The sequence below is a fragment of the Rhinoderma darwinii genome, chromosome 6 (genome assembly GCF_050947455.1).
Source record: "Rhinoderma darwinii isolate aRhiDar2 chromosome 6, aRhiDar2.hap1, whole genome shotgun sequence".
Classification (NCBI taxonomy): Eukaryota; Metazoa; Chordata; class Amphibia; order Anura; family Rhinodermatidae; genus Rhinoderma; species Rhinoderma darwinii.
Window position 1 is genome coordinate 95,785,912 of NC_134692.1, and position 25,164 is coordinate 95,811,075.

Genomic DNA, 25,164 nt, shown 5'->3' on the forward strand with positions numbered 1-25,164 from the left:
GAGTGCTAGCGGCTCTGCTCTGGGACTCCGTCTCTGGGGAAGCCCCTGACATCACTGTCCAATATGGGGGCTGTGTGGCACTACCTGGGAGGTGGGGGCTGTGTGGCACTACGTGGGAGGGGGACTGTGTGGCAGTACCTGGGGCAGCTGTGTGGCACTATTGACAGAGGGCACTAAATTTATGGGGGTACAAACTGGGGGCCTAACTTCTATATGGGGGCATAAACAGGGCCTAACGTCTTTATGGGGGTACAAAGTGACGTTTTCTGCCATTTTACTGCCGCCGTGAATTCCCCCGCAAAGGGGCATACTAAGTCTGTGTCGCCCAAGGGCCCACATAACCTGGAGCCGGCCCTGAATATTTGTCTTATTTACTAGCAATTAAATAGTTACATATACATACATATATGTATATCCAGGCACCTTGGTTTTATTTGATTTGTTTATAGAGCATAATGGCAAGTATACAAATCCAAACATTAAAATAGAGCAACAGAGAATAATATAGGTACAAATAGTGTCCCGATAGAATTTTATAAATCTGTACTCTGTTCAACAACGCGCACACAGGAAGCCTAAAACTGCTCTGGATCGATCATCATAATATATTTATTTCCTAACTATGCCTGGCCCTTTAAATAATTTAACTCTGTTCTTCATTATTCATAGTACAGGGTAGTTCAATTATCTAAAGTTAAGTAGACTATAATACTTATGTTTTCTGAAAATATATATTATATATAAAGTGCACCTCCACTTTCAGTGAAAAACAATTATAGTGCAGGAGTGTGCACTAAAATTGTCTTTCTAAATCACTTGTATTACTAATTTGGCTTCTCATAACTCTGCAGCTAGGCTTAGAGACAGAGCATCCTGCTCGTCTCCATGGCTCTCATATTCAGAGTGGCAGCTAGCGAGGATTCTATAGCGCTGGCGACCGTTCTGGATACGGACTCATGGCGACGAGCAGGACACTATGTCTTTATTTGCAGAGTTCTGAGCCGCCGGCAGCACGGACTTTACACAGTCTTTGCTGCTACTAGAAGCAAGATAGCTAATACCTATAATAACTTATAACTATTATATCTATAATCGTCTTTTAACTGAAACTGGAGGTACACTTTAAGATTGCAAAGAGACTATAGAAACACATAGAGAACATGTGCATTAAGCAGATAAACGCATACACACACATTTATATGCGTTAGGATATAAATTATTGCAAAATATATGTTTATTGAACTAACAGCATTAAATTGTCAGGTGTTTTCTTTAATACCGAAAAAACATATTTCGATAATATAAGTTTGGATTAACTAATCATATGGGTTGGGCTGGGCGCAGCAGTAGAAGAGGAGGGTGAGCAGATAGTGTAGGTCATGGCAGCCAATAGCTGAATAGTATAATTAAGGGATGGACTGTGTCAACCCTATTTAAAGTCAGGGACTAAGTGAGCAAAAGAACCAGGTTCATTCAGCAGAAGCTCAACACAGAAACCCAAAACAATCACCATGGTCCACTTGACAGAACAGGAGATCAAGTGCATCAATTCCACCTGGGCCAAGGTAGACTGCAAGCAGGTTGGAGGAGAAGCTCTTGCCAGGTAAATAACAACTATGAGATATAAATAATTATTTCTATTTACATTTGCTTTGGCTGCTTTAACTTGTGACATACGTAAGTAAGAATTCATTTAACTCTTGGATTATATCTGCTTCTCATCAGGCTTCTCATTGTCTACCCTTGGACCCAAAGGTACTTCACTACTTTTGGCAACTTGGCCTCTGCTGATGCCATCTACCACAATACCAAGGTCATAGCCCATGGTGAAAAGGTATTGCGCTCTATTGGAGAAGCATTGAAACACCTGGACAATCTCAAAGGGCATTATGCCAAACTGAGCCAGTACCACTCTGAGAAGCTGCATGTGGATCCAGCAAACTTTGTGGTAATTATTGAATATATATATATATATATAGCCTTCATTGGGTTAACTGGACAGAATATTAAACTCTATAACTTTGTTATTTCACAGCAAATACATTAAGTGACCAAAAATCTCAATAGCAATGATTCAATTCATCACATTTACATTAACTATACGATCATTCCATATAACTGATCTATACTGAGATACAACAAACTGCTAAATAATATTGCAACATTTATGGCCATATTAACACATTTGTTCCCTCTTTCAGCGTTTTGGAAGCGTGGTGGTTATTGTTTTGGCTCATACCTTCCATGAAGAATTCACCCCAGAAGTACAGGCTTGCTTTGAGAAGGCATTCTTTGGGGTGAGTGATGCTCTTGGCAAGGGCTACCACTGAATCATCATTACTACCACTTCAAAGGAGTCTCAAGCTACAAGTTAACCACCTGGCACTGCACCAACCAACCAAGATTATAAATGTAGTTTTGAGTTTTTAAAATGTAGCTATTGAAATTAGCTTCAAATAAAAGCAATATTATTCCCATAATTTGTGACTGTGTATCTTCTGTTTACCCAAACAAACAAAGTCTTGTATTCAAATCCGCAAATGCAATATGAATGACAAAAACGTGTGATTAGAATGCAATGTAAACTAAAGGGTAAGACATGTAACACATTTGCTGAATATAGATCAAACGTTCAGTTAAAAGGTTAGTGCTGGAAGAAAACGCAGCAGAATACAGTAGCAGCATAGTGGATGAGATTAAGCAAATGTCAACCACATGCTGAGCAAAAATTCTGAGCAGAAATTGACCTGCGGTGCATATTTTTCAGCTTATATACTTTCCTAGCACAAAAAAATATTAGCTCCTATGTGTAGACATTTTTCCTTCCCTTTTCCCATCCCTTGGTTGAACTTGATGGACATGTGTCTTTTTTCAACCGTACAAACTATGTAACTATGTAATACTTTGTAACTGTAATTTCCTGCTGTGGAAAGTGGCCAGAATTGCTGCGTTTTTCAGAGATGTCTCCATTTCCTAACATTGTGAAAAACGCAGCAAAACATGCACCATTTTCTGCTGTAAAAACCGCATTTATGCCGCAGCGGAATGTCTGCGTTTTTCAACGGAATTGCCGCATAAATTTTCTGCAGCAATTTCGTTGAGTGTGGACAATACCTTAATCTTAAAAGCAAACCATTCTACAGGGTTTCATTCACATGCTGCACAAAATTGTCCTAACAAGCCGCTGCCGCTTTAAGGTGACATATCTCAAAATAGCAGCTGTGTGTTCCATTTTCTTAAAGGGAATGTGTTGCCAGAAAAACATGTTTTTTTTTAAAAAATTAAACATTTAGTGTGTGGGTGGTTAAACATTGTTCAAATTTTTTTTATTTTTTTGCACGAGTCCAGGAAATATTATAAATTATTTCTAATTTATAATACTACCCATTTTTGGTCACTAGATGGAGCTGTTCCCAAAATTGCAGCATTGCAACATTGGGTTAAAAGCCCTCGCTCTAGTGAGCTCTCAGCATCCCCCCCTCCTTTACCCTGGCTAGTGCCGGGATAAACGAGGGGTTTGAACGGTGTAACCTCCTACACTGTGTGTCGCCATTTTTTGAGCTAACCCACAGTGTAGTAGGTTTACATACAGTAGTAAACACACACAAACACGAACATACATTAAAATCTCTTACCTGCTCCTGCCGCCGCGGCTCCCTCCGGCCCGTCCGCTCCGTTTGCTGCCGCTGGTGCAAGTGCAGAAATCCGGAAGCCGCGACCGGAAGTAGTAATATTACTGTCCGGCCGCGACTTCCGGTCCACAGGAAAATGGCGCCGGACGGCGCCAATTTCGAATAGGACTGTGTGGGAGCGGCGCATGCGCAGTTCCCACACAGACGCCGTACAATGCAGTCAATGGGACGGGAGCCGTTCGCAGTCCCTATGGGACTGTGGCTGCCGTATTCCATGTCTGTATGTGTCGTTAATCGACACACACAGAAATGGAACAAAAAATGGCAGCCCCCATAGGGAAGAAAAAGTGTAAAAATAAGAAAAAGTAAAACACAAACACACAAATAAATATAAAAGTTTTTAATAAAGCACTAACATCTTTAACATATAAAAAAATAATTTCTGATGACACTGTTCCTTTAACTACAATACAGCTTCATAAAAAGAAACACGTTACTCGAGCTTTGTAACCGTACATGTATACCATAGATGTAGTCTCCATGGCTGCTATGTGGCCTGTGGAGAGGGGCTTCATAGTGATTATCATGGGTATTATGAACCTGCACAAGACTATTCACGTGCACTGCAACCCAGCAAACAAGTGAGAAGGGAACTGGCCACAAGTCACATGACCCCTGTCTTCCACAACGGATGTGAACGCGGAGCTGATCATGCCCTAAGCTCTTTTCTTGTCATGGTATGTGGTAACATGAACTGGCACCATGAGGCCTTTTCAGTGACCTTCCCTAAAAAGGCTGTTGGGTTTGTTTGCAGAATGAATGAATGTATCCGACTCTGCTCTCTTGCGGGATCTCAGTGATTGACAGGCTAGGATGGAGATTGCGCCCTCCTGTTTTGTGAGATCACATGACCTGTGCTCTGCCTGTCTGCACTGAGCAAAAGAAACAATAGTAAAGTTCTCATCCAAATATAGTTCTAAAAATGCCAAATAACAGTTTTAAATCTCATAGAAGTCGTTTTATTGCTCTGTAACCATGTTATCTTCTTGCTTTGTGTCAGGGAGACCTTTAGATTTCTTCTTCGTCAGTGAAGTTCTGTATGATGAGTTTCTGATTGCATACACTATATGGATAAAAGTATTGGGACACACTTCTTAATCATTGAATTCTGGTGTTTCAGTCCCATTGCCATAGATGTATAAAATCCAGCACCTAGCCATGCAGTCGCCTTTACAAACATCTGTGATAGCATAGGTCATGCTAAAGAGCTCACGGAATTCCAGCGTGGTACTTTAATAGGATGCCATTGAAGCCACAATCAGTTCATTAAATTTCTTCGCTCCTAGATATCATTCAGTATCATAGCAATCAGTTGTGAATAGTATTATTGCAAAGTGGAAGCATTTAGCAACCACAGCAATGAAGTGGCAGACCACGTAAAGTACAGAGCGGGGTCATCTAGTGCTGAGGCACATTGTGCATAAAAGTCGACAGTGCTCTGCTGACTCAATAACTGCAGTTCCAAACTTAGTCTGGCATTAACATCAGCACAAAACTGCAGCATGGAATTGGTTTCCATGGCCAAACAGCTGCATGCAAGCCTCACATCACCAAGCACAATGCCAAGCACCGGATGGAGTGGTGTAAAACCTGCTGCCACTGGACTCTGGAAATGTGTTCTGTGGTGTGGCGAATCACCCTTCTCTATCTGGCAGTCTGAACGACAAGTCTGGGGTTGGCAAATGCCAGGGGAACATTACCTGCCTGACTGCATTGTGCCAACTGTAAAGTTTTCCAGAAGAGGGATAATGCCATGGGGTTGTTTTTCAGGAGTTGGCATAGGCCCCTTAGTTCCAGTGAAGGGAAATCTTAGTGCTTCAGCATAACAGGACATTTTGGACATTTGTACGCTTCCAAACATTGTGGGAACAGTGTGAGGTTTGCCTCTTTTCTGTTCCAGCATGACCGTGCCCCAGTGTACAAAACAAGGTCCATTAAGACATGGTTGGGTGAGATTGTTGTGGAAGAACTTGACTGGCCCGTACAGGGTCCTGACCACAACTCCATCGAAAAACTTTGGGACGAACAAGAATGGACATTGCAAGCCAGGCCCTCTCAACCAACATCAGTGTCTGACCACACAAATGCTCTTCTGGACGAATGGGCAAAATTTCCCCCAGACTCACTCTAAAATCTTGTAGAAAGCCTTCCCAGAAAAGTGGAAGATGTTTTAGCTGCAAATAAAAAACAAATAAAAAAAAGAAGAAAGGGGGACAACAACTCCATATTAATGCCTATGGATATAGAGTGGGATGTTACAAAAGCTCCTGTGGGTATAATGTGTAGATGTCCCAATACTTTTATATGAATAGTGTACATTAGTGGCACAACTCTTTATATTAAACTGTTTTTTAGCCAAAAATAATAAAAATGCTAAACCCTTTTTAACCCCTTCCCGCTCCTGGACGTACTATTAGGTCATGGTAGCTGTATCGTTCGCGCTCCATGACCTAATAGTACGTCTCGGGAGTAACGGCCGTTTCGGCCGTCCTCCCGACACATACAGGAGTTGTGACAGCTGCTGTCTCGTACAGCAGCTGTCACAGCTCCTACAGCGGGGACCGATCGTTGTGTCCCCGCTGATTAACCCCTTAAAAGCCGCGTTCTATAGAGATCGCGGCTTTTTAGGGGTTAAGCTGCCATCGCCGGCCTGCTACACGATAGCGGCCGGCAATGATGACTATGGCAACCGGACACCAAACAATGGCGTCCGGCTATGCCATAGACGGAAGCCTAGTGGGTCCTGACAAAATCAGGACCCACTATGCTTGCTGTCAGTGAGTAGCTGACAGTTCTAATACACTGCACTACGCATGTAGTGCAGTGTATTAAAATTGCGATCAGGGCCTCCTGCCCTCAAGTCCCCTAGTGGGACAAAGTAATAAAGTAAATAAAAGATGTGTAAAAATAAGAAAATAAAAGTTTTAAAAGTATTAAAAGTAAAAATCCCCCTTTTTACCTTATCAGTCCTTTATTATTAATAAAAATATATAAACAAACAAATAAACTATACATAATTGGTATCGCCGCGTCCGTAACGGCCTGAACTACAAAATTATTTTGTTATTTATCCCGCACGGTGAACGCCGTAAAAGAAAATAATAATAAACCGTACCAGAATCACAATTGTTTGGTCACTTCACCTCGCAAAAAATGGAATAAAAAGAGATCAAAAAGTCGCATGTACCTAAAAATGGTATTGATGGAAACTACAGTTCATTACGCAAAAAATAAGTCCTCGCACGGCTTTATTGATAGAAAAATAAAAAAGTTCTGGCGCTTACAATAAGGTAACACAAAAAGTGAATGATTTTTTACAAAACGTATTTTATTGTGCAAACGCCATAAGACATAAAAAAAAAACTATAAACATATGGTATCGCCATAATCGTATCGCCCCGCAGAATAAAATGAATATGTCATTTATAGCGCACGGTGAACGCTGTAAAAAAAAATAGAATAAAAAAACAATAGTAGAATTGCTGTTTTTTAGTCACCACGCCACCTAAAAATAGAATTAAAACTGATCAAAAAGCCGCATGCACCCCAAGAAAACTACAATGAATTCCTCAAGGGGTCTAGTTTCCAAATTGGGGTCACTTTTGGGGGGTTTCCAATGTTTCGGCACCACAAGACCTCTTCAAACCGGACATGGTGCCTAATAAAAAAGAGGCCTCAAAATCCACTAGGTGCTCCGTTGCTTCGGAGGCGGTGCTTCAGTCCATTACCGCACTAGGGCCACATGTGGGATATTTCTCAAAACTGCAGAATCTGGGCAATAAGTATTAAGTTGCGTTTCTCTGATAAAACCTTTTGTGTTATAAAAAAAATGGTACAAAGAGGATTTTCTGACAAAAAAAAAAAGTACATTTCACCTCTCACTTTGCTCTAAATTTCTGTGAAACACCTAAAGGGTTCATAAACTTTCTAAATGCTGTTGTGAATACTTTGAGGGGTCTAGTTTCTAAAATGGGGTGTTTGATAGGGGTTTCTAATATATGGGCCCCTCAAAGCAACTTCAGAACTGAACTGTAACCTAAAAAAATAAATAAATTAGGCAATACTTCGCTTCTTACATTATACTGATAATGAGCCGTGCCCACCCCGAGATGACCCCAGTTTTGACCGTTTGTATAAACGGAGACCCCTATTAGACCGTTTCAGTGCCCGGTTTTCCCAAGCATTCACCCCCGAGAAGTGTATTTCTATTGATGAGTCACTGGTACATTTTAAAGGGAGGGTTCAATTCCGCGAGTACCTGCCGGGTAAGAGGGCAAGGTATGGCGTGAAGATGTATAAGCTGTGCGAGAGTGCATCAGGGTATACCTACAGATTTAGGATATATGAAGGAAAGGCTACCCCCAAACCAGACTGCATCCTGGACTACAATAGGTACATGGGAGGGATGGATTTGTCAGATCAAGTCCTGAAGCCCTACAGCGCCATGCGGTGTGGTATAAGAAGCTGGCCGGGCACATCATACAGATGGCATTTTACAATGCGTACGTGCTACATCGATGTGCAGGCCGGAGGGTAACTTTCCTGGAATTTCAAGAGGTGATTATCAAGAACCTAATCTTTAGGGACCAAGAAGGGGGGCACCCAGTACTTCTGGCCACACGCATCGTACCAGGGCGGCAATACTTTCCAGGAGAAGTTCCCCAAACTGGCAAGAAGGGAAAAAGTCAAAAGAGGTGCAAAGTCTGCTATAAGAGGGCGATAAGGGATGACACAATATATCAATGTGACACGTGTCCCGAATAACCAGAGCTCTGTATGAAAGAGTGTTTTAAAATTTATCATACATCCCTTGGTTTATAATTTACCCCAATTTTACTTACCCTGATGTACTCCGCACAGCTTATCCCCCCTCGTCTTTCCCCTCTGGGCCCTGCTGTGTGCCCAGGCAGCTGATAACAGCCACATGTAGGGTATTGCCATACCCGGGAGAAACCACATTACAGTTTATGGGGTGTAGGTCTCCGGTCAAAATGCTCACTACACCTCTAGATGAATGCCTTAAGGGTGTAGTTTTTAAAACGGGGTCACTTCTTGCGGGTTTCAACTGTACTGGTACCTCAGGGGCTTCTGCATACATGACTTCGCACTAGAAAATCCCCAGTAGGCCAAATGGTGGTCCTTTCCTTCTGAGCCCTCCCATGGGCCCAAACGGCAGTTTTTCACCACAAATGGGGTATTGCGGCACTCAGAACAAATTGCGCAACAGAATGGGGTATTTTGTTTCTTGTGAAAACAAGAAATTTTCAGCCAAAACTACATATTATTTGGAAAAAATAATTTTGTTTTAATTCCCAGCCCAATTCAAATAAGTTCTGTGAAAAAACTATGGGGTCAAAATGGTCACCACACCCATAAATTAATTCCTTGAGGGGTGTAGTTTCCAAAATGGGGTCATTTGTGGTTGGTTTCTATTGCTTTGATACCTCTGGGGCTCTGCAAACGCGACATGTCACCCGAAAACCAATCCAGCAAAATCTGGACTCCAAAGAACAAATAGCGCTCCTTTCCTTCTGAGCCCTCCCATGGGCCCAAACGGCAGTTTATCACCACAAATGGGGTATTGCCGCACTCAGGACAAATTGGACAACAAAATGGAGTATTTTATTTCTTGTGAAAATAAGAATTTTTGAGCTAAAACGACATATTATTGGAAAAAATATATTTTTTTTAATTCCCAGCCCAATTCAAATAAGTTCTGTGAAGAAACTATGGGGTCTAAATGGTCACATTACCCATAAATGAATTCCTTGAGGGGTGTAGTTTCCAAAATGGGGTTACTTCTGCTGGGTTTCCTTTGCTTTGATACCTCTGGGGCTCTGCAAATGCGACACGGCACCCGAAAACCAAACCAGCAAAATCTGCACTCCAAAGAACACACAGCGCTCCTTCCCTTCTGAGGCCTCCCATGGGCCCAAACGGCAGTTTATCGCCACAAATGGGGTATTGCTGCACTCAGGAGAAATTGGGCAACAAAATGGGGTATTTTGTTCCCTGTGAAAATAAGAAATTTTGATAAAAAATGACATCTTATTGGAAAAAATGACATTTTTTTCATTTCACAGCCCAATTCAAATACGTGCTGTGAAAAAACTGTGCGGTCAAAATGGTAACAACAACCATAAATGAATTCCTTAAGGGATGTAGTTTCCAAAATGGGGTCACTGTTGGGGGATTCCTACTGTTTTGGCACCTCAACACCTTTTCAAACCTGGCATGCTGCCTAAATTATATTCTAATAAAAAAAGAGGCCTCAAAAAGCACTAGGTGCTTCTTTGCTTCTAGGGCTTGTGTTTTAGTCCACGAGCGCAGTAGAGCCACATGTGGGACATTTCTAAAAACTGCAGAATCTGGACAATACATATTTAGTAGTGTTTCTTGAATAAAATTGAAATTCAGCAAGAAAAATGAAATTTGCAAATTTCACCTCCACTTTGCTTTAATTCCTGTGAAATGCCTGAAGGGTTAAAAAACTTTCTAAATGCTGTTTTGAATACTTTAAGGGGTCTAGTTTTTAAAATGGGGTGTTTTATCAGGGTTTCTAATACATAGGCCCCTCAAAGCCACTTCAGAACTCAAGAGGTACATTAAAAAAAGGCTTTTTAAATTTTCTTAAAAATATGAGAAATTGCTGTTTATGTTCTAAGCCTTGTAACGTCCAAGAAAAATAAAAGAATGTTCAAAAAACGATGCCAATCTAAAGTAGACATATGGGAAATGTGAACTAGTAACTATTTTGGGTGGTATAACCGTCTGTTTTACAAGCAGATGCATTTAAATTCTGAAAAATGCTGTTTTTTCAAAATGTTCTCTAAATTTTGCAATTTTTCACCAATAAACACTGAATATATCGACCAAATTTTACCACGAACATGAAGCCCAATGTGTCACGAGAAAACAATCTCAGAATTGCTTGGATAGGTTTAAGCATTCCAACGTTATTACCACATAAAGTGAAATATGTCAGATTTGAAAAATGGGCTCTGAGCCTTAAGGCCAAAACTAGGCTGCGTCCTTAAGGGGTTAAAGGGGTTGTCCTAACAGGACAACCCCTATTCATATTATTCATATGTCCTATTAGGGCAGACAGACATCATAGTGGAGGGTAACCTGTTTGGGATCGCCCTCTGTGCCATAACGAACGGGTACACTGTAAGAGCAGCACCCGCTGTGGTGGACACAGCAGTTCCTTGCATTTCTTTGAATGGTGAAGAATGTCATGTTACATTTGGCCCAGCTTCCCCTGGCAATAACAGATGAGGGGTGGGGGGGGGTGGTTAGAGAAGTCGATCGCATAAGACAACCCCTTGAAGAAAACACTGAAAGCATCACATTTTGTCAAGGCATACATATGCAGTATAGTCTGATGACAGATCCGCTTCAAGCAAAAGGTCTAATTTTCTCTTATTTTTAAATGAGATGATAACTGTACTAACAAAACATACCACTGGGGAAATAACTAAAAATAAAATTTTATTTCATTACATCATTATCCTTACCTCTTACCAAATAAATAGAAACTGATTTAAATGATGCAAAAACTATTTCATGTTTTCTCCTTTTTCATTCACAGCATTTGCCTTTGCTTGTTCCTGCTCCATGACTCCTGGCACATACAGGGGCCATGACAACTGCTGTTATGTACAGCAGTTGCCGCAGCTCTTTCCCCAGGGACTTATCATGGTGGTCTCCGCCGATTAACCCCTTAGAAGCAGTGTTGAATAGCGCTCTCGGCTTCGAAGGTGTTACAACACCATAGACGCCACATGACGTGATCGCGGGTGCCGATGGTTGCCATGGCAACTGGAGGCCTAACAATGGCCCCCGGCTATGCCATCTACGGAAGCCTAGTAGGTCCTGACTCAGTACCCACTATGATTGCTGTTAGTGAGTAGCTGACAACTCTAATACAACTCTAAATACTCTAGAAAAGAAACCAGGGATTCATGCCTTCAAGACGAAAAGTGTAAAGAAGAAAAAGCTGGAATCCCAGGCAGAGTGCTAGAAGCGGCTCTGCTCCGGGACTTCAGCTCTGGGCAAGCCCCTGACATCACTGTGGCAGCATCTGCGGAGGGCACTGTGGCAGCATCTACGGAGGGCACTGTGGCAGCATCTACGGAGGGCACTGTGGCAGCATCTACGGAGGGAACTGTGGCAGCATCTACGGAGGGAACTGTGGCAGCATCTACGGAGGGAACTGTGGCAGCATCTACGGAGGGAACTGTGGCAGCATCTACGGAGGGAACTGTGGCAGCATCTACCGAGGACACTGTGGCAGCATCTACCGAGGACACTGTGGCAGCATCTACAGAGGACACTGTCGCAGCATCTACAGAGGACACTGTCGCAGCATCTACAGAGGACACTGTCGCAGCATCTACAGAGGACACTGTGGCAGCATCTACAGAGGGAACTGTGGCAGCATCTACAGAGGACACTGTGGCAGCATCTAAAGAGGACACTGTGGCAGCATCTACAGAGGGCACTGTGGCAGAACCTACAGAGGGCACCGTGGCAGCATCTAAAGAGGGCACCGTGGCAGCATCTACAGAGAGCACCGTGGCAGCATCTACAGAGGGCACCGTGGCAGCATCTACAGAGGGCACCGTGGCAGCATATACAGAGGGAACTGTGGCAGCATCTACAGAGGGAACAGTGGCAGCATCTACAGAGGGAACTGTGGCAGCATCTACAGAGGACACTGTGGCAGCATCTACAGAGGACACTGTGGCAGCATCTACAGAGGACACTGTGGCAGCATCTACAGAGGACACTGTGGCAGCATCTACAGAGGACACTGTGGCAGCATCTAGAGGGCACTGTGGCAGAACCTACAGAAGGCACTGTGGCAGCATCTACAGAGGGCACTGTGGCAGCATCTACAGAGGGCACTGTGGCAGCATGTACAGAGGGCACTGTGGCAGCATCTACAGAGGGCACTGTGGCAGCATCTACAGAGGGCACTGTGGCAGCATCTACAGAGGACACTGTGGCAGCATCTATGGGTGTGTTGCATTATCTACAGAGGGCACTGTGGCATTATCTAGGGGTGTGTTGCATTATCTGCAGAGGGCACTGCGGCAGCATTCACAGAGGGCACTGCGGCAGCATTCACAGAGGGCACTGCGGCAGCATCCACAGAGGGAACTGCGGCAGCATCCACAGAGGGAACTGCGGCAGCATCCACAGAGGGAACTGCGGCAGCATCCACAGAGGGAACTGCGGCAGCATCCACAGAGGGAACTGCGGCAGCATCCACAGAGGGAACTGCGGCAGCATCCACAGAGGGAACTGCGGCAGCATCCACAGAGGGAACTGCGGCAGCATCCACAGAGGGAACTGCGGCAGCATCCACAGAGGGAACTGCGGCAGCATCCACAGAGGGCACCTGTGTCTGCCAAACGCTGCAAACTGAGCCGCTGGACTGCATTTAGCGACACAAACTGGATTGTTGAAATAAGCATGTGGAGAAAGATCTCAAATTTTAAACCTAGCTGTATTATTATAGTAATGTAGTATTAATTTTATAGTAATGTAGTATTATTATTATAGTAATATAGTGTTATAGTAGTTCAAATAAGTAATTTATTAACAATAATTTTGTATTGTATAAAATTTGAAAGTAATGCAGCCCGTCAACTTCCCATTTTTTCTATATGCAGCCCACTTACCCTGCCGAGTTTAAGACCCCTGGACTAAGGCTTCATGCCCACTTCCATTCTTTCCTTCAGGGTGCTAGCCATTTTTCAGACGGCTAGCACCCGGACTCATTCATTTCAATGGGGCCATGAACACTTCAGTTTTTTTGACGGTCCCGTTGTTCCGTTCCGACAAAAGTAGAGCATGTCCTACTTTGGTCCGAGATTCCGTGAGGCCCATACAAGTCAATGGGTCCGTCAGAAAAACCGAAGGCACAGGAAGGCAGCAGTGTGCCGTCCGTGTGTGACGGAGCCATTGCCTAGCAACTGCCGGGCGGGCAGAAGTACACGTAGAGAGATATTGCACTGCACTAAATCGGCAGCCCCTTCTCTCTATCCAGCACTGATGGCCAGCCTCGTCTATCTAGCTCTGATCGGCAGCTCCTTCTTCTCCATCAGTGCTGGATAGAGAGAAGGGGCAGCCCTTTTGTGCAGAGTTTCCACAGTGGAACGCAGCAATAAAAAGAAAAAGTTCATACATACCCCGACCGTTGTCTTGGTGACGCATCCCTCTTTTGACATCCAGTCCGACCTCCCTGGATGATGCGGCAGTCCATGTGACCAATGCAGCCTGTGATTGGCTGCAGCTGTCACATGGGATAAAACTTTATCCCAGGAGGCCGGACTGGAGGAAGAAGCAGGGAATTCTGGGTAAGTATAAACATTTTTTTGTTGCAGGTTTTTGAAGGAAACATTAGAAATCTATATTGTGAGTGCCGCGCATGGTACTCCCTGTCCAAGGGTGCTGAAAGAGTTACTGCCAATCATTACAGCCCATTCTCTCTATCAAGCTCTGATCAACAGCCTTTTTCCTCTATCCAGCATTGATCAGCAGCCTCTTCTCTCTATCCAGCACTGATCGTAACTCTTTCAGCACCCTGTACAGTGACTACCGCTGGACAGTGAGTACAATGAGCGGCGCTCACAATAAAGATTTCGGTTTCAGGACCCTGTCGCTGTCCATGCTGTGTACCGCTACTCACAATGAAACGCTGTGCCCGCACTGATATCGGGTGCATAGTGTGAATGGGAATTAGTTTCCTCTGGGGAACGGAAACACTGAAGTGTACATGGAGTACACACGGGAACCACACTGATACAATCACGGACACACGTATCCGTGAAAAACGGCCTGAAAACGGTGATGGAAGTGTGCATTAGCCCTAAGAAAAAAGCACAGCATTTAAGACGTTACACAAAGACAATTAGTACATGAGGTGATACATCATTAAGATAAGCATGGCCCATAAAACTGAGGAACTGGTGAAGATCACCTGTCTCACTAGAAAGAATAGGTCAGGAAGACCACATGGGTGTACACCACCGTATATTGCTGAGTATTAAAGGGAAGGGAAAGAGAAAGATGTGGTCTAAACTAAATGGTAAAAAAATTAGCTTTATTAGGTATGCATTAAAATAATTGTTAAAAGTCCATTGGTGCAAACGGTATATGTGAGTGACCCCCCAACTCACATACCTGGGCCTGAATAGGAAATAGATATTGTATGAAAGATGCCACTATTGTAATATCAAATGATTGCACTACCGCTGTTAAGCACTGGGTGGCACGTGTCACTGCACTGAACTGAGAAAATAGCTCCCGATAAGACAATGGAATCAGTGATGATATGGACCAATAGATCAGCTAGTAAGGCTAGCCCGTGCTGGAGGATGTACCGATACCAACGGGCAGTTGAGGAGACCGGTGTGGCCCACCACAGGTATTGATTATTGAATTATTGGCCGCATACACACACAACGTTGTGCTGCGTTATAAATCGGCAGCTATCTGGACTTGATTGGAGTGAGTGTGATGTAGGTGTTTCCACTGTAAGGGATATAAGGTATTTCCACTGATTCTAATTGTATTGTACACATTATTAGATTGTAAATAATTGAAGGAGTATATAGCTGCGCTGGTGTGACAGCCAGCAGCTGTGGAAAAGTTGGTAGATAGTATTGATACGAGCCGCGCTGTTAAAACAGCGAACAGCTAATAGGGTTCAGAATTGACCCTACATTAAGTGGGTGACCAGATGTAATCTGGCCACTTGCACATTCAGCGTTGTTATTACGTTTGTATTGGACAGATTGTGAGTGCAGGTAAACCTGACCGCCGCTGTCTGCCTTGAAAGCAGCGAGTTGGAAAGCGGCTGTGAGGTGTGTCGCTGTCAGCTGGATGTAAACCCAGACACGGTAAAGAGCAACCGTTCACTGGATTTAGTCTTATACTGGAGCGGTTAAGATAAATCCGCCCAGTAAACTCGGTGTGTGGATCGAGCTGATTAATAGAGCAGTGAGGGTTCGATTAATTAGACCCCACTGGCTCGCTACGCCTCACCTATGGTCAGACTCGAGGAAAATAAATTGCAACCTCGGGGAGACTGTGCCTGGAGTTACCAGCCGTCAGACCGTATCATGGTGAAAGGTGAGGGAGATAACCCAGCTGATCTGAGTAGGACAGCGAGACACGCTAGTGGTATAGCGCAGTGAGACAGCTGACAATTGTCAGACGTATTGTGTGGCGTGATCTATTGAGAGCTGAACAGGGACAGCTCTGGCCATGTGTAGGCACCAAGGATAATAGATTAAAAACCCGACGCGCGTTTCGCCAGCATTCTGGCTTCTTCCAGGGGTGGGAGGCCGCCATTGAAGTGCCCTATAAATAGGGTCCTTCCTGATTGACAGTCTCAGAAACCAATCAGAGACCTCAGTCTCGACTGGTATAATATGGGTAGGATTCTCTATAAATTATTACGAGAAATTGCAAAAATTATTAGCAGGACACCATGACTGCAAAAGACTATGACAGGTTGATAGAAAAAGAAAGAGATAAGGAGGATAAATAATGAATTTTTACTTTCTAAAAAAACTGTCATTTTAATTTTATTATAAATTTAAAAAATAAATAAAATGGATTGTATATTGAATGGCATGTAAATCCTATGATGGTAATGACGGTATGCCTCGGACAGCGGAGAAAAAGGAAAATATATATATATATGAAAAAAAAAAAAAAATAAAAATAAAAATTTTAAAAACCTTCAGATAAGGCAGGTACAATCCACCTGGACCAAAATAACACTGGAACAATATCTAGAACAGGGCCTTATCTCAAGAGGCCTGCGTATCCCACTCTTTCCCTCATACGATCTGTCCAAACCAGGACTCAAAGAGAAATGGGAATCAGCCCTTACAGTGTGTTCCAATACACTTATGGGCATACTTATTGAGGACGAAACCCATATTCTTAATTTGGTAGAGAAAGACCTTACAGTACTTACACCCAGCTTGGAGAAGTATGAGGGCTCTACACCGTTTGCAGAGGCTTTCAAAAAGACATTAGATTATATAGATGCTGTTGAAGTTAAAATCAAAAACCGGAAAAGGAAGAAATTCTCACGAGACAAGGGAGATTACTCCAGAGGAGATATATATGACTGGGGAAAGAAAAAATCCCAGAGGTTCAAAACTGGGAGACCTACTAACATACAAACTCACAAAGAGACGCTGGACCCACATGAGTTCTCTGACACAGGTACAGATGGGACAGATATATCAGACCCGGAATCAGATCCACAGTCAACCCAGGGTAGACAATTCAGCAGGAGTAGAAATCCCAATAGAAACATTGACAACACCACCACTGAGGTGCCTTTTTTACGGGACAGAGGGAGGTGGGGTTTCAGGGGCTCACAACAACGGAGGAAGGAACCTCAGAGACCCTACAAAAAGTGATTCATAGTAACACAAATTCCAGTGAGGAATGTTTGAGAGTCATCAATCTCTCTAGTCATGTCCTCACGGGTCCCCAACTATCAGTCCTTAGAAAGGGCTTTAATTTTTGTTTAACCACGAAGCTTAATAAATTCACCGTAATCAAGGATCTTCACCTCTTTGGGCGGAAACTGTTCTACCAAAAAATGTTTAATAGACCAAATAAGATCATTAATGGGGGACAGTCAAATACTGCTCACCTTGATTGTCTTTCAGAAGTAGAAATAAACACACTGGGAGACCTAGAGGAACTTCTGTTGGAAAATTCTACCCAACAATGTGAAGGTGTTTTTGATTCTCTGACCACCCCTCATAAAAAATCAAAAGGTTAAGTCCAAAACCCTCACCATGCCCTCCTTAGAAGGTTGCCCGGCCATCAAAGTCTTTGTTGACCTAGTATCCCAGGATCTATTGTCATTATCTGGGCAACAGCTTTCTCATAATCTCAGCCCAGATGAAGAACGGGCACTCCAGGAATTACGTAAATGGGAAGACGTTGTCTTTAAGAATTCAGATAAAGGGGGCAATGTTGTCATCTGGTCCAAAGAAAAATATCTACTGGAAGCCAAGAAGCAACTACTAGATAAAGCCTGTTATCGTCCACTCTGGGGCGACCCAACTGAACAATTCTTAAAGGAATATAATGAGATGATCCAAGATGGTTTTGAAGAGGGGGCCATCATTGCTCGAGAGAGGGATTTCTTGAAGGTACAGCACCCTAGGATCGCAACATTTTATCTCCTCCCAAAAGTGCACAAGAACCCCATTAACCCCCCAGGGAGACCAATTGTCTCTGGTGTGGGTAATCTGACCGAAAAATGTAACCATTGGTTAGACGAAGAATTACGTGAACTAGTATACCAGTTACCTTCCCACACCAGGGATACCATGCAGGTGCTCAAAGACCTGAATGGTAGTTCCCTGGAGGTGGATGAATGGCTCACCACTTGCGACGTGGAGTCCCTCTATACGAGCATAGACCACAAGGTAGGCTGTGCAGCGGTTGAATTTTTCCTGCAAAGAAAGGAGGGCTATAATCCATCTCGGAAGAATTTTGTCCTACGTGCACTTAAGTTTATTTTGAAACACAATTATTTCCTTTTCGATGGCAGGTTTTATTTGCAGCTACGAGGAACAGCCATGGGAGCAGCGGTGGCACCCACCTTTGCCAACCTGTATCTGGGTTGGTGGGAAGAATGTCACGTTTTCTGTCCCGAAATGGAGAATTTTACCTCCAGGATTAATATCTGGCGCAGATTCATAGATGACATTTTACTCATCTGGAATGGCTCTTCTAGGGAACTTGAAGAATTTGTAGAGGTGTTGAACACCAACAACTTTAACCTCAAATTGACCTTAACATATGACCATCAGTCCATTCCCTTTTTGGATGTTAGGCTTTTTGCCAACGAGCGGGGCATAATAGAGACAGATCTTTATCGCAAAAAAACAGCCACCAATAGCCTTCTGGATGCCACAAGTGCTCACTCCATTAACACCATCAGAGGCATTCCAAAGGGAGAATTCCTGAGGCTCAGACGAAACTGTTCCACCTTTCAGCTCTTCAAGACTCGGGCAACAGAATTGAAGAACAGACTGTTATGTAGGAACTATAGTAAAAGGAACATCAAGAAAGCTTACAACTGGGCGCTGAGGACAGATCGGGAAACCCTGCTGACTCCAAAAATAAAGACTATTACAGAACGGTCTCAACCACGATTTGTCACTGACTTTAATGACTGTTGGGATGAAATGACACTCATTCTAAACCGTCACTGGAACATCTTACTGAGTGACCCAGTACTCAACAACCTTCTCACCAGTAGGGTCTCTCTGGGATACAGAAAATGCAAGACCATTTCAAACATTCTGGTCCAGAGTCATTTTTCAAGAACAAGCAAGAATAGGCCAGTACTTAATCCTGGTTTCTACCCTTGTAAAATGTGTAGAGCCTGTCGGGTATTAGTGGACAAACGAGAGTTCACAGATGCCTTTGGTAATGTCCATCGGATCTCTGACCATATGAGCTGCTCCACCTCTGGAGTAGTTTACTGCCTCGAATGCCCATGCGGTCTCAAATATATTGGGAAAACCAAGAGAGAACTGCGCATACGGATCCGTGAGCACATTAACTCCATAATCAACTTTACAAAAAATGAGCAGGACTTCAGGATCAAAAATAAGCCATTTAATCCAACCCCCATAGCCAGACACTTCGGGAATGTTCATAATTCCAACTGGACAACCCTCAAAGGCTGGGCCTTGTGTGAAATACGCATGGGCATCAGAAGGGGCAATTTAGATCAAGTACTCTTGAAAAAGGAAAGCGAATGGATTTTCAACATGAAAACAGTGAGTCCATTTGGACTCAACGAAAATTTTGGCTTCGGATGTTTTCTGTAATAGATTTATATTAGTATATACCTTTCGTGCTGCCACTCAATTTATATTCATATATATATATATTTTCCTTTTTCTCCGCTGTCCGAGGCATACCGTCATTACCATCATAGGATTTACATGCCATTCAATATACAATCCATTTTATTTATTTTTTAAATTTATAATAAAATTAAAATGACAGTTTTTTTAGAAAGTAAAAATTCATTATTTATCCTCCTTATCTCTTTCTTTTTCTATCAACCTGTCATAGTCTTTTGCAGTCATGGTGTCCTGCTAATAATTTTTGCAATTTCTCGTAATAATTTATAGAGAATCCTACCCATATTATACCAGTCGAGACTGAGGTCTCTGATTGGTTTCTGAGACTGTCAATCAGGAAGGACCCTATTTATAGGGCACTTCAATGGCGGCCTCCCACCCCTGGAAGAAGCCAGAATGCTGGCGAAACGCGCGTCGGGTTTTTAATCTATTATCCTTGGTGCCTACACATGGCCAGAGCTGTCCCTGTTCAGCTCTCAATAGATCACGCCACACAATACGTCTGACAGTTGTCAGCTGTCTCACTGCGCTATACCACTAGCGTGTCTCGCTGTCCTACTCAGATCAGCTGGGTTATCTCCCTCACCTTTCACCATGATACGGTCTGACGGCTGGTAACTCCAGGCACAGTCTCCCCGAGGTTGCAATTTATTTTCCTCGAGTCTGACCATAGGTGAGGCGTAGCGAGCCAGTGGGGTCTAATTAATCGAACCCTCACTGCTCTATTAATCAGCTCGATCCACACACCGAGTTTACTGGGCGGATTTATCTTAACCGCTCCAGTATAAGACTAAATCCAGTGAACGGTTGCTCTTTACCGTGTCTGGGTTTACATCCAGCTGACAGCGACACACCTCACAGCCGCTTTCCAACTCGCTGCTTTCAAGGCAGACAGCGGCGGTCAGGTTTACCTGCACTCACAATCTGTCCAATACAAACGTAATAACAACGCTGAATGTGCAAGTGGCCAGATTACATCTGGTCACCCACTTAATGTAGGGTCAATTCTGAACCCTATTAGCTGTTCGCTGTTTTAACAGCGCGGCTCGTATCAATACTATCTACCAACTTTTCCACAGCTGCTGGCTGTCACACCAGCGCAGCTATATACTCCTTCAATTATTTACAATCTAATAATGTGTACAATACAATTAGAATCAGTGGAAATACCTTATATCCCTTACAGTGGAAACACCTACATCACACTCACTCCAATCAAGTCCAGATAGCTGCCGATTTATAACGCAGCACAACGTTGTGTGTGTATGCGGCCAATAATTCAATAATCAATACCTCTGGTGGGCCACACCGGTCTCCTCAACTGCCCGTTGGTATCGGTACATCCTCCAGCACGGGCTAGCCTTACTAGCTGATCTATTGGTCCATATCATCACTGATTCCATTGTCTTATCGGGAGCTATTTTCTCAGTTCAGTGCAGTGACACGTGCCACCCAGTGCTTAACAGCGGTAGTGCAATCATTTGATATTACAATAGTGGCATCTTCCATACAATATCTATTTCCTATTCAGGCCCAGGTATGTGAGTTGGGGGGTCACTCACATATACCGTTTGCACCAATGGACTTTTAACAATTATTTTAATGCATACCTAATAAAGCTAATTTTTTTACCATTTAGTTTAGACCACATCTTTCTCTTTCCCTTCCCTTTAATACCCATAAAACTGAGGTCATCACCCATATAACCTCAGTTTTATGGGCCCGACTTAATGATGTACCACCTCATGAACTAATTCTCTTTGTGTAACATCTTAAATGTTGTGATTTTTTCTAAAGCTCTATTCACACAACAGGCTCCGAGTGTCGGCCGATAAAAACGTCCGTTTTGGACCGTTTTACATCCGTTCCGGGCCGTGTTGCCGTTTTTTAACGGACGATTTTGACCCGTTTTGCATCCGTTTTTTTCCCTGTCCGTTTTAAAATCTCATGAATTTCATTTGTACATTTTTTGCCACACACTTCCCTCCGTAGGCAGTGCCACATAGCCCCCCTTGTAGGCAGCGCCACGTAGCCCCCCTTGTAGGCAGCGCCACACGACCCCCCTTGTAGGCAGTGCCACAAGGCCCCCTTGTAGGCAGTGCCACAAGGCCCCCTTGTAGGCAGTGCCACAAGGCCCCCTTGTAGGCAGTGCCACGCAGCTTCCCCCCGCAGGCAGTGCCACACAGCACCCCCCGTAGGCAGTGCCACGCAGCACCCCCCCGTAGGCAGTGCCACACAGCACCCCCTCCCCCGTAGGCAGTGCCACACAGCACCCCCCCGTAGGCAGTGCCACACAGCACCCCCTCCCCCGTAGGCAGTGCCACACAGCACCCCCCCCCCCGTAGGCAGTGCCACACAACACCCCCCCCCGTAGGCAGTGCCACACAACACTTCCCACACCTGTCTGTAGATAGCGCCACCTCTCCAGGAGAAGTCCCTGACCTTCACTGTCCATATATGGACAGTGAAGTCAGGTACTTCTCCTGGAGCGGAGACACCGGCCACAGTGTCGGGGATTCCGCTTCAGAAGTGACTGACGTCACTGTGTCCATATATGTACACAGTGAAGTCAGGGACTTCTCCTGGAGCGGAAACACTGGCCACAGCTTCGGGGATTCCGCTTCAGAAGTGCATGACATCACTGTGTCCATATATGGACACAGTGAAGTCAGGGACTTCTCCTGCAGCGGAAACCCGCCCATCAAATAATGGGACATGCCTTATTTTCATCCGTTCTCCCCGCCCCCATAGAAGTCTATGGGGCTGGGTAATACACGGCCATCCCTGGAATGTGTCCCGAGTGATGGCCGTGTCTTCCATCGCTAGAGGGCTCTCCTTCCCTTCCTCACAGTGCGAAGTGCATGTGAGGAGGGTATTCTTTTGCTTACAGCGAGATGACGCTTGCTGTGCTGTAAGTCCCACACAAACATTACCGAAGTGTCGGGATTGTGAATAGACATCGCGTCCTGGCTGGAAGCGATGTCTATTTACTGTCAAAACACTTCAGTAACGTTAATGTGTGAGTATGTGACTGCACATCATGATCTAGCAAGATCACTATGTGCAGAGTAATGGAGAGAAGTTTATGACGCCGATTGGTCAGCGTCATACACTTCTCTCTACAACGCGCACTTGGTCAAAAGTAAAAACACGCCCAGCTGGGCATTAAGAAATTATTAGCATAAAGCTAAAATAGGTCATAACTTGGTGAAAAGTTATCGTTTTTTCTAAATAAAAACAACTGCAGTTACCTACATTACAGTGCCTATCACATTATGTATGAGATAGGGCACTTATAATGTGGTGACAGAGCCTCTTTAATTAATTTTTTGTCCATGCAACACATAAATGGGTCGAGTTCATCACTGCGGGAGGCACTTATACAGCTCTACGCTATGGCTCAGAGGGGTCCCGAGTGAGACATCCTGTTTGCAAACTGGGTGAGCAGAGGTAACAACTAAAAGAAAACAACGCATGGATTTACCTGTTAATACTAGAGGATTAACCCCTTCCCGACATTTGACATATCAATACGTCAAAGTCGGGTAGCGGAAGTATGGAATGGGCTCACGGAGTGAACCCGCTCCATACGATGCCTGTGTCGGCTGTTTGTTACAGCCGACACTTCAGAGTAACGAGCAGCATCATGCTCGTGCGCGATCCCGCTCGTTTAACTCGTTAAATGCTGCGGTCAATAGCGACCGCAGCATTTAAATCGTTAGAAAGAGGGAGGGGGCAACCCCCTAACAGTGCATTGTGCCCCCCGCAACACAATTGCGCGGGGGGGGGGGGGGCAATGGTTGCTATGGCTGCCTGGGGGCCTAATGAAGGCCCCCAGATCCGCCATCTTAGGGCTTAATAGATGCCTGTCAGAATCACGATATACTGCAATGCAGCGATCGCTGGTTGAAGTCCCCTAGTGGGACTAATAAAAAAAAAAGTAAAAATGAGTTAAAGAGGCTCTGTCACCAGATTTTGCAACCCCTATCTGCTATTGCAGCAGATCGGCGCTGCAATGTAGATTACAGTAACGTTTTTATTTTTTAAAAACGAGCATTTTTGGCCAAGTTATGACCATTATTGTATTTATGCAAATGAGGCTTGCAAAAGTCCAAGTGGGCGTGTATTATGTGCGTACATCGGGGCGTTTTTACTACTTTTACTAGCTGGGCGTTCTGACGAGAAGTATCATCCACTTCTCTTCAGAACGCCCAGCTTCTGGCAGTGCAGACACAGCCGTGTTCTCTAGAGATCACGCTGTGACGTCACTCACATGTCCTGCATCGTGTCAGACGAGCGAGGACACATCGGCACCAGAGGCTACAGATGATGCTGCAGAATCAACTGTAGCCTCTGGTGCCGATGTGTCCTCGCTCGTCTGACACGATGCAGGACATGTGAGTGACGTCACAGCGTGATCTCTAGAGAACACGGCTGTGTCTGCACTGCCAGAAGCTGGGCGTTCTGAAGAGAAGTGGATGATACTTCTCGTCAGAACGCCCAGCTAGTAAAAGTAGTAAAAACGCCCCGATGTACGCACATAATACACGCCCACTTGGACTTTTACTTTTAAACACGCCCACTTGGACTTTTGCAAGCCTCATTTGCATAAATACAATAATGGTCATAACTTGGCCAAAAATGCTCGTTTTTTAAAAATAAAAACGTTACTGTAATCTACATTGCAGCGCCTATCTGCTGCAATAGCAGATAGGGGCTGCAAAATCTGGTGACAGAGCCTCTTTAAATAAATAAAAATTAAAAGTTAAAAAAAAAACTTTTTTCCCCAATTTTCCCCCTAGAGCATAGTAAAAAAATAACCAAACATAATTGGTATCGCCGCGTCCGTAAAAGTCTGAACTATTACAATATATCATTATTTAACCCGCATGGTGAACGCCGTAAAAAAAAAAAAAAAAAAATTTTAAACGCCAGAATCTCTATTTTTTGGTCACCTAATCTCCCACAAAAAATGAAATAAAAAGTGATCAAAACGTTGCATGTACACCAAAATGGTATTATTAAAAACTACAGCTTATCCCACAAAAAATAAGCCCTCATACCACTTAATCGACGGAAAAATAAAAAAGTTATGGCTCTTGGAATTTGGCGACACAAAATAAATTTTAGTTTTTACACTTCGGTTTTTACTTGTAAAAGTAGTAAAATATAGAAAAACCTACATATATTTGGTATCGCCGTAATCTTATTGACCCACAGAATAAAGTCAACAGGTTGTTTTAATTGCACAGTGAATTCCGTAAAAACAGCGCGCAAAAAACATGGAGGAATCACTCTTTTTTTCATTTTCTATCCCACAAATATTTTTTCCCCTGTTTCCTAGTACATTAAATGTCAAAATAAATGGTGCTACGAAAAACTACAACTCGTCCTGCAAAAATAAAGCCCTCATAGGACTATATTGACGGAAAAATAAAGAAGTTATGGCTTTTGGAAGGTGGGGAGGAAAAAACGAAAATGAAAATCTGAAAAAGGGCTGCGGCGGGAAGGGGTTAAAGAAAACAATCCTTATTGAC

At 43.8% G+C, this 25,164-nt stretch overlaps 1 protein-coding gene across 1 annotated transcript; it reads left to right on the forward strand.

Moving 5' to 3' along the window:
* Positions 1-1,452: 1,452 nt before the first annotated feature.
* LOC142656387 (hemoglobin subunit beta-2) lies at positions 1,453-2,480 on the forward strand. Its single transcript, XM_075831304.1, has 3 exons — positions 1,453-1,603; positions 1,726-1,948; positions 2,202-2,480. The coding sequence occupies exons 1-3, from the start codon at positions 1,512-1,514 to the stop codon at positions 2,328-2,330; spliced, it is 444 nt and encodes a 147-aa protein (XP_075687419.1). The 5' UTR covers positions 1,453-1,511; the 3' UTR covers positions 2,331-2,480.
* The last annotated feature ends 22,684 nt before the right edge of the window (positions 2,481-25,164 follow it).

Excerpts from the sequence above, each read along its gene's own strand:
- LOC142656387 (XM_075831304.1), top strand. The coding sequence starts at position 1,512 with ATGGTCCACTTGACAGAACAGGAGATCAAGTGCATCAATTCCACCTGG. Across the intron at positions 1,604-1,725 it reads GGAGGAGAAGCTCTTGCCAG|GCTTCTCATTGTCTACCCTT; the intron begins GTAAATAACAAC and ends GCTTCTCATCAG. Across the intron at positions 1,949-2,201 it reads TGGATCCAGCAAACTTTGTG|CGTTTTGGAAGCGTGGTGGT; the intron begins GTAATTATTGAA and ends TCCCTCTTTCAG.